The sequence below is a fragment of the Anser anser genome (assembly GCF_964211835.1).
Source record: "Anser anser genome assembly, chromosome: 19".
Taxonomy (NCBI): Eukaryota; Metazoa; Chordata; class Aves; order Anseriformes; family Anatidae; genus Anser; species Anser anser.
Window position 1 is genome coordinate 2,345,162 of NC_139740.1, and position 13,592 is coordinate 2,358,753.

Here is a 13,592-nt window from a genome sequence, read left to right on the forward strand (position 1 = left end):
ACAACTGTAGTATGGCAGAATATGTAGGCTAACTAAAATTAGAGATTATGGTGTAGGTGTCAACGAACTCAGGATCTCACGGCCTCAATTTTCTCACGCAAATCTGCAAGCTACAAAAAGGATTCTATTGGCTATGTGTAGATGATCTTGCTAGAAAAAGCTTACCCTTAAATTGGAAGGGTCATTGTATTGGGGGCTATCTTAGCCCTCGAGGGGGTATATTCAAATAACCCCTTCGTGATGAGACCCACGAGATTCCATAGTTTCGTAAGGTGGTTGATTCCATCTCTGGGAATAAGTGAATTAGAAAAAGCTGTCATAAATATCTCAGCCACAGCTGATGCTCTTTCGGCATTACAGGAAGAAATTTCCTCCCTACACAAAGTAGTGCTTCAGAATAGGATGGGATTAGATATACTTTTAGCCAAGGAGGGAGGACTGTGTACAGTCATAAACCAAACTTGCTGTGTATATGTCAACAAAAACAGGTTGAGACTGACCTGGAGAAGATTTGGGAAAAGAATAAAATTTTGCATGCAGTAGCTCAGGATGATACATCCTGGGGATCTATAGACTTGGTAGAAAAATTAACTTCCTGGTTGCCAAACCTAACCTGGCTGAAACAGTTATCACAATAATCGTGGTCCTGGTTTTGTTCATGGTTCTTTGTGTAGTGATCCAATGTACCTTATGGTGTTTTAAGAGTACAGGAAACTCCTACAGCGAGTGGAAAAAACCAACTCAGATGTAAATTGGAGTCTAACAGATATTTTGAAAGAGTGACAGATAGAGAAACACTATATTGAACCTAGAAATAGTAAAAGAATTTACTAACTTTTTAGAAAAGGGGGGACTGAGAGAGGGAGTTAGGAGAATCTTATCAAGTAGAGATAGAGCGCTGATGGCATTAAACTAGGATGCTACTTAGTGTCTTTGCTAACTATGGCACATTGTGCCAATTAACTAAAGCAAGAAGCCTTGGGCCCCTTACCAAGGTCAGTCTCCTAATAAGAGAGTGAGCCTATCTTAAGAAACTGGGAGAAACTGGTCCTGCAGATGGACAAGAGCCAAGGAGCAACTGAGTCTGTGCAAAGACAAGAGGTCAACTAGTGGTGACGAGGAAGAGTCATCAATCTTCATGCCCACGACCCCCGACGACCACCACCAGAATACACTGCGCAAGCGCAGATGGGAGGAGTTTATGGAAATGACTCATTGGAACTAATTTTAATACGAAGCGGGGACAGGTTATGAATATGTATAGGCAGATTGTGAAACTTCATGCATATGTAACTCTTTACTGCATATAACCAAGGCAAGTTGCCGCGTCAGGCACGCACGACTTTGGCGGGACTACCCCCTGTGCTGCCCAGCGCTGAATAAACATACCAACTTTACAGTCTCACTGATTGTGGAGTCCGTTTTCCGCAAGTCACCAGCAGCAGTTTCTTCCGCAGAGGTTTTCCCAGAGCCGCTTCAAAGCTTCCCTTGCGGAGCTGGGGCATCGCAGGGGGTCGTCAAAGCACACACACACACACACAGGCGTTGTTGTCCAAACAGAAAGTATTTACAACAAATTTGACAAGCGGTTTTCCTCTGCCAGCAGCAAATGCCTGAGGGCCCCTACAGCTTCACAAATCATAGCACAAAGAGCCTGAAGTTCCTCTAAAATTTAAGAAAATAATTCAAAATAGATCTGCTAGGGGAAAACGATCACTGGTGGCAGGGTACACAATACACACGAGTCTCAGCTATCTTCCGCAGGGTCAGTGCCCACGCCCAAGTGCGACGCTGATGGCACCCGAACATTTGCTGTAGCAGGCAGCAGAGCCAGCAGCTCAGGGGAGCAATTTTAAAAACCAAGAGGCACTTAAACCAATCCTTAATTGACCCAGTTACTGCAGAAGAGTCCCAACTACTTGCTCCGGAGTCCTACTGTCACCAGCAAAAAGCACCAACCAAAGCTTGGGGGAACTTTGGTACAGCACAAGAGAAGGGAGTGGGGGTAGCGTAGCTGTATCGCAGAGCTGCTGCTTTTTTTGCTGTTTGGTCCACAACACTAGAATAATTATTCTGCTCCCTCCCGCCCCTACAGCTTCACCATCTGAAAAGATTACAGTCAAAACAATGGCATACAGAAATAAAAGTCAAGAGTTGACATAGTAACTCGGGGATTTGGGTATCAACTGTCTGAGAAATCAGAACACCAAAGCTTCACAATATGCCCAACATCGAGTTGTGCCAAGGGGGGAGGAAGGAAGAAGCTTTACGTTTAAGCCTTCAGAGCATCGCTCAACCAGTACATCAATTCACAGCCACCACAGCGTGCCAATGGACATCTTTCTGTGCCAAAAGAAACAAGTGCTTTGTCCTCTTGATATCAAAGGTAGCCACCTATAGTTACGGAACCATGCACAAGACCTTAACTCTGACCAGCAGGGAAACTTAGGACAACTGAGTGCAGATCTTGCCAATTTCTACCAGTTCAAACTGTGCTTTAAGTCTCATTGCAAAGCCTCAGTTAGAAAAAGGATCACCTCAGGGTATCCAACAAGAAGAAGAGTTTTAATTTATTTATTTATTTTTAAATATACCATAGGACTATGCAGTTCAATCGTCAATCATCTTGGAAAGTTCAAGGAGGAGGTCATCCTCATCCTTCCCTGGGTCCAAGTCGAGTTCGGCTTCCAGTATGCCGTCTGAGATTTCCCAAAGTAGCATCTCAAAATCCTCGTCTACAGATAAGGGCACGTTGCCTGTGGAACTCAGCCAGCATGTCCTTGCTTCTTCTAGCTGCGAAGAAGCTGAAGTCGAGCTTGAGAACTCCATCGGCTCCACAGATTCTGCCTGGCTTCCAAGATGTGCTTCAGGTCTTAGGAGAGCAAGGAAGAGAACAATCAGTATATGCCATTTCTTAACGGGAGATCCCTTTTCTGCATACCGGCTCTTAAAACCGTAGCCAACCCCTCCTGCACTTCAATCTTACCCAGGGATTGTTATTCAATTAACCCAGGGCTACATTTAGAGCCCAATATATTAGCAGGTGCATTTTTCAGTTTGGGGGTTTATCTGTGAAGCCAGAGCACCTGGAGTCTAGCAAAGATGGTTCAATTTTTGTAGCAAGAGGCACTTTGTCACCTTTATTAATTTTCCTGTAAAAATGTTAAGAAGTCTCCATCTGCAAATATCTGTTTACTAAGTTAGTCATTTTTCCCATGGCACACTCAGCAGAGTTTGCTCCCCACTACAGGAAGCTGATCTGCATCCATCACTTCCCTCTGCTCTCCCTGCAGTCTTGTCACCTTGTATGTTTGTTCAGGTGGCATTCTTGAGGACCAAAAGACAGAGGACACTACTCATCATTTATCACCTCACAAAGAAGTAGAAGAACTTCACCTCATCCTCATTTAGGTATTCAGACAGACCAAGAAGTCACTGGAAAGCTGTACTGACTTGCAGCATTTAAAGAAAGTAAGTCTAATTAAGCACTCCTGCTAGCTGCTAGAAAGTGATTTCACGTGACTTGTTCCTCTGATGGATTTGGGCTTTAATTATCTCAGAACCCTCATTTTTCCCCACATGTGACAGAATTTATGTTTCACTGGGTATATACACCAATTAAGAAAAAGAACAAGTTGTGGTCATCACCTGTTTTGGGGATTTTCTTCAAGTCTGGTGGCTGGGACATGCTCCAGCATGGCTGGAACAGCCTAGAAAGCAGCAAAACAGTATTTATGATACATGGGTAGAAGATTCCTTAATAGCTTCTTCCTCCATGCTGCTTCTCCTCTGGCATTGCGGAGCCTTAGCCAAAATACAAAACCAAGGTGCTCCTGAAGAAAGTTAATATTCACTTGGAGGTTACTAATGACCTTGTATCTTTTAAGAACACTGCGTTAATGGACAAAATCCTTCACACCAGAGAAATCACAGAATCACAGAGGACTAAGTAAATAGTGCCATTAATCTAATAAATATGGAAGGGTACTACAAGAATTCTGTAGGCAGCTACTGGATTTAAAAGGAAACAGAAGGCCTATAGAACATTTGAGTTTTCCATCTTTTCTCCTAGAGGAGGGTATAAATTTTACAAGGGATCCATTTCTGCATTAGCCCCTGTCCTTACCATAGCTGCTTTTTTGGCTGAAGGTCCCATTGTGTCAGCATCTGTTGTGGTTTAACCCGGCTGGCAGCTAAACACCACACAGCCGTTCGCTCACCCTCCCCCCTCCCTCTCTGGGATGGGGGAGATAAACGGGAAAGTGAAGCCGGTGAGTTGAGATAAAGACAGTTTATTAAGACAGGAATATAATAATAACAATAATAATAATAATAGTGATAATGATAATAGTATTAATAATAATAATGTATAAGAAAACAAGTGATGCACAATGCAATTGCTCACCACCCGCTGACCGATGCCCAGCCTATCCCCGAGCAGCCGGCCCCCCACCCCGGCCAGCCACCCCTATATATTGTTTAGCATGACGTCAGATGGTATGGAATACCCCTTTGGCCAGTTTGGGTCAGCTGTCCTGGGTCTGTCCCCTCCCAGCTCCTGCTGCACCCCCAGCCTGCTCGCTGGCAGGACAGAGCGAGAAGCCGAAAAGTCCTTGGCCTGGTGTAAACACTGCTCTGCAACAATTAAAACATCAGCATGTTATCAGCGCTCTTCTCATCCTAATCCAAAACATAGCACCCTACCAGCTACTATGAGGAAAAATTAACTCTGTCCTAACTGGAACCAGGACAGCATCAAAGGCAGTCCGTGGTTTCACAGCTGCTACAGCAGAGGGAAAACTCCCAGGTGCCTTACGTTTTAGTGCCTTCTTCTTGGGGGAAGCGACTTTCTCATCCCAAGGCTTCGCAAACACGTTAAAGTTGGCTAGAGTAAAAGGAAGAGAGAACTGATACAGTCTTGCTCTGCCTCATGAAAAATCCACGTTCTCTTACTCATTTCCACAGCCCTTCTACATAGTTAACTGTATTTGGCCAGCAGAATTACACTGCCATTGCCTGGATTCTCAGCAATATTTTCCACATAGTAAACTCTGTCTACCAACAATCCATACAAAGGAACAAAGAAACTGAATAGCTACAGTAAATCATAATCCAGGACAAGGGAAACTCAGACACAGAGCGATCCTAAGTGCAAGCAATACTCTAAGACATTGTATGAAGTCTAGTAAGATTCATAAATATTGACAGCTTTTGTATTTAAAGTCTTGCTCCCTCTAGGAAAGGAAAAAGCAGCAATTATAGTAAGACAAGAGAGTCTATGCAATTGTTGTACCAGCTTCCTCTCCCCTGCAATGATGTCCCACCAAATTTATTAAGTTGTTCTACAAAGTCCAAATTTGTAGAATCATATTCTAGTCTCCCATTCCTGACCTAACATCTGGCTGGCAGGAGAAGAAATGAACTAAGAAAAAGAAAATACACACTTCGCTTTGTAGCATTAAGTGGTGAAAGGCACCCAGCCAGAGTTACAACATGGGAATTGTCATCTTCTGCCTGTATTTCAGAAGACAACCTAAGTAACTCTAACCTTCAACACTTACTTTTAGCTTCCTGTTCCTGAAATTGAGCTGCCTCTTTCCCTAGTGGTACAGTAGCAAAGAAGCCAGCAGTAGATGGGATGGCAGCTGCCTCCTTCCGAAGCTTCTCTTGTTCTCTCAGTTGCCACTTCTCCCACAGTCTCTCATCGATGCTTTTCACTTGAAATTTAGTACGAGTTGCACTCTGCTGAGTGGGCTAGAAGGAAAGAAAAGTAGTGCATGAATAGGACAAAAAAATCTGTGGAGATTTCATTAAGAAAATCTGATCAGCGATCCCTCCAAAATGGTCTCGATGTGGAACAGCATATTAATGTCGTTCAGGTTACTGTCATTTTTTTCCATAAAATTTTGCCTGTAACAAGACCCATCCTTTACTATGGAAACAGTTTCACGTATCTGCAATTTCCAATATGGCAAGCTGCTTTAAACAGCTAGGGTGTTTTGCTGTACATCTATTACATACTTTTTAAGCAGCAGAAAGTCATACAAGTTCCCCTATACAGTATCCACTGACAGATTGATTTCCTTGAACACAAAACTCTGGCCTTCTCTATTAAATCACTTCCCTCAGGATTTTTACAATATCCTTCATGTCTGACAGATTAAGTCGGTAAGAACAAAAAATTCCCTCCACATTAACTGTGTAGATTTCAACTGGTGCTAATGGGTTTTCTTATTCGTCGTGGCATAAATAGACTGATTCAAAGTTTGAGGATTACAATGTTGTCTGGAAATGCTATTGGCGATATGATTTAGACTGCACTGCAGCTCCTACCAGACGCTGAAAGGTAAGAACACACTCAAGAGGGTGGCACACGGTGAGTAACAAAACTTGTCAGAATTTATCAGAAATTATATGAATGTATGCGTGTCTTCAAAAAGGACTCACCTGTACATCAGGTACAGAGTAAAGTTTAGGAGAAAGCCAGTTCAATTCCACTGTCTTCTTTTCTTCTTTTTCAGGTGCTTTAAAACAAGCCCCCCAAAAAGTTTTGTCAACGGCAGAAATAAAGAAAGCTGAGTACTTCTTTTCTTCGTGTGTTTATTTCCTTGTGTCCCATGAGACAGAGAGAAAGGCTATAATGTGCAATCCATGCAGCCTTTAAGCCCTCCTTATCTCCCTCACACAATCTCATTTTACAAAGTTGATATAATCTTAACAACGAGGCCTTTGATCCTCTGTCATTTTTGACAGAAACTGGCCCCCCACATTAGGATGTTGATGCACGCTTTACAAACACATACACGTGTCAAGTTAAGCAACACATGCCAAAGAGGAAGGTGAACTTGAACTCAACACAGGGAGGACTCCATACCATGAACAGATGGCAGAAAAAAACAGAACACTAAAATTAGATTGAAAAGCCCCTCAGTGAGTTAAATTCCTAGCGGGAAATACAGAATACCATCACGTAATTAATGAAAACAGACATGGTTGCATATTCCGGCCCTTCCTTGCCTTTGAACTTTGTAGCCTTAAACTCTTTTATTCTCTGCATTGAAGGAAAAAGCAAAGCAGATCCTGAGCAAACAGAACTTGCTCAATATGGGAAACACCTCACCGGGGCAGGTATTAAAGCATCTTATTACCTGATAGCTTTGTGTTCCATAACGATTTCTGCCCTGCTGGGGCAGGTCCGGGTTGTGCTGGGGGAGCTGGCACATTTCCTCCACTCTGCTGCATCCGCAGAGCTTTCTCGCGCTTTATTTCTTCCAAGGTTTTAACACGCACTTCTCCTTCTGGCTTGACTTTACCTGACGGCTCCTTCGACTGCACTTTGCTGGGCCCGGACAGAGTGAGCACACTCTGCTTCTTGGGCTCACCCTGAATTTTTATCTTGGGATGGAATTCTCCTGCTTTTTTCTTCTCTTCTACCAAGCGATTATTCTTTTTTTCAGCCAAGGCTTCAGAGAAAGTTTTGATGCGACCTGCAGGAGTGGGTCTTGCCCCGGCGCTGGGATCTTCGGTTTTACCATGCCATTCAGCCTGGGCTTTGGCTTGAGTTTCTCGTCTCCGAAGAGCTCTCTCACGACGGATTTCCTCCAGTGTTTTCACATGGATCTCTCCCTTTGGCTTAGCAGCCTTCCCTGTCATCATCAAGAAATGAGAAACACCAACATTTAAAGAGAGTCCAACAATATTTTAAGTCTCCAAAATTTGTCACAGTACTAAGGAAAACTAATCCTGAGCGTTCCCAATAACGCATCTTAGGACAATATCCTAACATTCTCCTCCTCCTCTGAGCCACTTGTTGTCTTTTGAAGACCAGCCCTATCCAGAGAGAGTTGCTACACAGAAATGCTACTTTACTTGATTACTTTTTCAGACTGCATTTCAAACTCCTGTTCCTGGCAGTGGTTCTATTCTAATTGTATATGATGGTTCACAGAAGCAGCTTAAAACCTTGACAAGGCACAAGCGGAAAATAAACACACACCTAGAGCCAGATTTCTGGTAGTGGCTGTCAGAAGAGCTTCAGCACTCAAGCAAGAGGAATCAGTTCTTTGTTTTCATTTCGATTAATTTTTAGGGCTGTATGAAAACGGTCTGAGTTCACGGAAAGGAAGAAGGAGAAAATATATTTAATAGCCAGTTGTTACCTTTCGCAGTACTAGTCTGTTGAAAAGGTAATCCTAGGCTCTCCTTCACAGACTTGGGAACTTGAACTGCAAAACAGAAAAAGACCAAATTAGGGAGGCTGCATAAACGTTAACTTTGTGTTCACATTTGAAAACAAGACAGGAAAGGTAACTTTGAACCCCAGTGGTTAAGACCTCAGCCAACATGCAAAAAGAAACATCACAGGAAAAGGGAAAACAGAAAGCCTAAATACAAAACCCGTGAATCAAATCCAGATGCCTGTTTAGTAGCTGTACCTCTCTTCGGTGCTTTGTCAGCATTTCCCGAAACCTCCACCTTCTTCCCCAGCCTTTCAGCAAGGCTGCGCTTCACTGGAAGGGTGCTTACATCAGCCTCAGACAGAGAAAACAAGGAATATTTTAAGAACATTTCTTTGCAGGAAGATTTGAGAACAGTCAACCACAAGCTTCTATTTCTCAAGCATATTTTCATAAACTTGCCTTTCAGCTGCTAAATGGTTTTTTTGCCATTTCTGCAGTCAACACAGATCTCCACTGCAATGCATTTTCCTCTCATATGTCAAAAATATTCTTTAATGCAGTCATATATAGAAGGCAGCACCTAAATAACGACTCATAAAAAGTTCTTACCCACGGAGCCTTTCCGTTTTCCTTGTTTCTCAGCAAGATCTAGTCGAATCACAGGTGGGGATGGGGATTTGGGGCGGGGTGGGGGGAGCGGGGAGGGTCCGGGGATCCCCCTCGCTGAGTTTTCGGCTCCCACCCGTTGCTCGGGGCAGGTTTGTGGGGAATGGAGAGCTGTGCGGCGTGCTGGTGGGTACAAGGAGCTGCTGCGCAGCCCGGCATTTCCCCCTCATGTTAACGGGAGTGGGATCGTGCAGCCGGGCGTGCAGGAGTGTTCCCTCGTGACTGGAAATGTGTTCTTCAGCAAACGTGTAGTATTCACCCAATCATATAACACTCTAAAATGTCAGACTGTTAATTGAAACTGCCCCTGAGAGTTGCTCCTTGGAGTGTTTGAGAGCTCTAGCGGCTATGGTTACCGGGTATTTCTGATCACACGAGGGAGAACAAAACTGCTCGCGGTGTTTGTGTTCCAATTTACTCTCCTCCTTCATTCTGCAGAGGTCGAGGATCCAGGTGTGGCTTTACGAGCAAGTGAACATGCGGATAGAAGGCTGCATCATCGTGAGTATCAGCACGACCCCGCGTTATGTCGTTAGTTTGTTTTCTTTCATTCACAATCCTATTTTTTCTTGTCAAGAAAAACTAGCACAAGGGAAAAAAAAAATCGTACTTCTCTAACAATTAGTCTTCATTGTCCAGCCTGGGTCAGCAAAGCTGATGATGGTTTGTGTTGTTGCTGAACTAATTGCCATTGTTGCTGATTTCTAGGGCTTTGACGAGTACATGAATTTGGTGCTGGACGACGCAGAGGAGATTCACTCCAAGACAAAATCAAGGAAACAGCTGGGTGTGTCGTGTGTCTGTGCAACCCGAGTGACGCGCGGTCTGAAACCTGCCCGGGTGAGCCTTCTAGGTAGCAGCACTGAGAGGTACCAAACATGTGACGAGCCTTGATGTTGAAGTTCAGTGAGCAATTACTGGCTACATCTCTGTCCCTGATGATTTTTGAGCTGCTGATTTTGCTGAATGAAGGAGAATCTGTCCCTGCCTGAGACCAGTTCTCGTCTTTGAAACGTGTAATACCAGACGGTCTGCACTGGCTGGAGGAGTCTGGTCACAGCTCCTTTCAGCTGCATCTAAAGCCGGTGGCCCTGGGCGATTCTCACACTTGCTGTGATCTCTGAGTCAAAGCAGGGAGCCACGGTAGCGGCAGTGTGTATTTACCACCTGCAGGTGGACAGAAGCAACGATGTGCGCCCAGTGCTGGGGTTTTCAGCAGGGAGAGCGTGCTGCTGGAACGGGGACGGTGGCTGACGTGGGACTTGTGAGTGTGGGGCAGCTGGCAGGAACAGGACTCTGCGTGGTGGGCAAAACCCTGCTCAACCACACGAAATACTTTCTGAAAACACGAGATTATTCTCAGATTCTGGGCTCTCTCTAATCCCCTCTTTCCCTTCTCTGTACTGCAGGCCGGATCATGTTAAAAGGGGACAACATCACTCTTCTACAGAGCGTTTCTAACTAGAATTTGCCATCCTTAGAACAAAGGTGGCTGCCGTGCTGCGGAGTGACCGAGTGCCAGGGGAATGCGGCCCGCTGGTAGATAGGAAGTTATTTGTAACTGGGGTTGCATGCTGAGGTCAAAAGCCCTTCCTTTGTGGGAGCGGGTTTTTTGTAGCTTGAAACAATACGTGATGTATTTCACAAATAAACATTTTTCACATTAACTGTAAATGTAAAAGACAAATCTGCTTGTTTTCAGTCTCTTCCTTCTGTGAATGGAGAAGGAGGAGAAATACAGAAGTGTGGGCTTTTCTTTTTTCTGTGGATCTGATAAGTTTCGATAACGCTATGTGCTTCTTGACCATTACATCTGCGTTATGTGGCCAGGGTGGACTCGTTCAGGGCACGGAAGCCCCACACAGTCCTTGAGCTAGCAGGGTGCTAAGGAGGGTGTTGGAGATTTTGCATACAATTGCAGCCTTTGTTGCTGCAGTGACAGGTTCCTCAGATTCTTTCTAAACAGGGTTTAACTTCTTGAGAATCTTTTTGGGAGTGTTTATTGTGGATCAATCAGTAAAAGTATCTTAGTGGGCCCGTGAGGGATTTGGGGCTGTGGTGCAGTAACCCAGCGTTTACAAGTGTTACTGATATGCATGCTTGTCAAATAACATCTCCAGATCAGAGAGTGAGAGCGGGCAACTGGTTTGGATTAAATCTGTCACTTCTTGCTCCTTTGGACAGAGCCTGTAGATTAAACCCTTTTGCTGTTCAATAAGCTGGGGTATCAGATGTATCGGCTGGGTTTTTATCATTTGATTTATTTTTTTTATCCGTTTGGAGATCTGTCTGTTCTATTTAAGTTTCCCCAAGAGAGCTGAGTTGCTTGATGCATCGACCAAAGATAAGTTCCCCAGCTGACTTGGGACAACCAGTCCCCTCGTTTTTCTGATCACAAAAAAAAAATAAAATAAAAAAAGAAAAAATTGACTGTAACTGTAACTCAGAAACTAAGATTACCTGAATGGAGAGAAATGAATTTTGATGCACAGGCTGTGCTAGAAATCTGTTAATCAGCATTCAGTTTTTCAAAACTTCAATTTGTGTATCACCATCATGAAAATTAATAAATTCAAGGTGGGAGATCCTTTCCTGAAAGGGAAGGACAGAAATACGAGTCTTGCTGTGGGGCCTACCCAGCGCAGTTCTGCCATTCCGAGAAGTAATATGTCAGGAGTGTCACAGCAGACATTCCCAGTAAGAACCCTTTGAGGGGCAGCATGACACACTTGATTGGCTAAAGCAGCTTCAGCTGTACAGCCTGCTGCCAGGATCGGTAATTCTAAGTTGTGTTCAAGTTGCTGAGTTCCTTTCAGCATGTAGTAAAGATGATGTAATGTGCGATGTCATTTGGGAACAGGAGGCATTACGTGTCACCAGCAGTGGGCACGCAGGGAACAAAATAGTATCTTACGAGGTCCTCCACATCTGCCTGTCATTTTGTCCTTGGTTTGCCAGCTGGAGCTTTCAGGAGGTGAGGAAGGAGGCTGTCCCAGTGAGTAGTTCAGGTGTTGCAGGGTATTTGTGATGCAGTGCTTGTAAAATTTACCTGCCCGCATCTCCTGTTACAGGCAACCCCCCCTGGGCCCTGTGAGACAGGGAGCTGCTGCCCGGATTTAGGCCCAAGGTGCCCTGTCAGGCCCAGGGCTGCCCTTCCCCTCGCCCTGCCCTTCCCTCCCGCTCCTCAACCCTTCCTCAGGCCTTTTGGGCCGTCTGGCCGTCCGTCTGGCCGTCTGTCCATCCATCCGGCCGTCTGGCCGTCCATCTGGCCCTCTGTCCCTCCGTCCCACCGCCCTGCCCCGTCCCTGCCGTCTCCCAAGGGAAGCAAAGAGTCCCTGGGCTGCCTTCAGGGGGGAGGTTCTGCTGAGGAGATTAAAGCTTCCCCCTTAACGGGTGCCTTGCGAGTTATTTTGAGTTCCAACCTTCTGCCTTCCTTTCGTAGCAGTGCCTCTGAGGGGTGCGCTGTAAGGTAGCCGTCATCTGGCGCGCTGCTCCTCCATTTCCCAAAGGAACTGCCTTCAGGATCTGACTAACTCTGGATGCACCCAGCTGTCACCTTAATTTCTCCGTTAGTTTGCTGAAAACAACCTGCTTGGGTGACCTTGGTGTTTGCTTCTTAAAACTTGGATCGAGGAGGTCTCTGTTTCCTTATGCTGATGTTCATGATGAAAGTGCAGAAGGGATGCTTACTGTTGCCCGGGTCAGTCCTGTTGCCAGGATCGGAATGTTTAGCCTACTGGCGCTCTGGTGCTCTTAGGCTGCACTCGGAGTGTGAGCTCTTGGCCTTATTTCGAAAAGGCTGCGTTATTTGAGTGTACAAACCCGAGATATTCTGCAGATAGGTGATTCTCAAACCACGTCAGAACCACCGCTGTGGTGTGTGCTGGAGTCGGACGCGTGTTTTTCTGATCAGGCGGAGCAGGTGAATTGAATTTGTTGCTGGATGGCGAGGTGTTCTGGGGGAAGAGCTAGTCTAAGGAAAACTTCCTCTTACTGCCTCTCCCCATCTCAAATGGCCACTGCCTGGGGAAATCGGTTCTTTATGAGATTAACTACAACGTTACAGTGAGGATGAGGAATCATCATTACTCCCGTAGTTATTTGCTGCAGTGTTGATTTCAGAGATTTAAAAAAAAAAAAAAAAAAAGGAAAAAGAAAGGAAGTATGTATTCTTTCACATACTCTCTTTTCCCTGAGAGTAAATGTTGTAGCTTCAGCAGTACCCTTCCTCTGGAAACGATTCCCAGTGCCTGCTCAGACACTGGGGAGGAAAATGACAGAGAGAACAATGGAGGAGAGCCACCCGATATAAAGAAAGGAAAAAAGGGGTTATGGATTAAGGGAAAGCCACTACATAAAAAATTGGTGCTATCTAAAAATTGGTTAAGGGTTTGGGACCTGCAGGTGCTGCCTACACCTGCGTGTGTTGCAGTCGTGCCTGTTGCCATTGTGCAAAATGGAGAGAGCTTCTTTGTCGAATGCAGCATGTTAAAGCATGTGCCATTGCCTGGAAGAAAAGCACGGCCTTCCCTCGTGTGGGACTTCTTCCCTGTTGGTCTGTGGTTTACCTGAAGGTTTACCATAACCTGCATATGTTTCAAAAACAAACAAACAAACACACAAAAAACAACACCAACATTAAAGAGTGGCAAGGCAGATCCTCATCTGGGGACTCTGACTCATCGGTGACATCACCAAGCAAAGCACTGTGAGCGCTTCGGGTCGGGGCTGCTGCGGCGAGCCTCG

General features: G+C 45.1%; 1 protein-coding gene and 1 long non-coding RNA gene across 2 annotated transcripts; one reads left to right on the plus strand and one right to left on the minus strand.

Annotated features, from left to right (window-relative positions):
* Window positions 1-2,546: 2,546 nt before the first annotated feature.
* On the minus strand, window positions 2,547-6,703 carry LOC310884044. Its single transcript, XR_014574002.1, has 5 exons — window positions 6,448-6,703; window positions 5,562-5,754; window positions 4,406-4,885; window positions 3,649-3,710; window positions 2,547-2,872 (listed from the first exon to the last, which is right to left on the minus strand). It is a non-coding gene; the product is annotated as an uncharacterized lncRNA (long non-coding RNA).
* A 2,311-nt stretch (window positions 6,704-9,014) lies between these two features.
* Window positions 9,015-10,451, plus strand: LOC310883835 (small nuclear ribonucleoprotein E-like; the record flags this gene model as incomplete). Its single annotated transcript, XM_083804783.1, has 4 exons — window positions 9,015-9,026; window positions 9,225-9,347; window positions 9,555-9,633; window positions 10,256-10,451. 4 exons carry the CDS (start codon window positions 9,015-9,017, stop codon window positions 10,309-10,311), a joined length of 270 nt encoding a protein of 89 aa, XP_083660909.1. The 3' UTR covers window positions 10,312-10,451.
* Window positions 10,452-13,592: the final 3,141 nt, after the last annotated feature.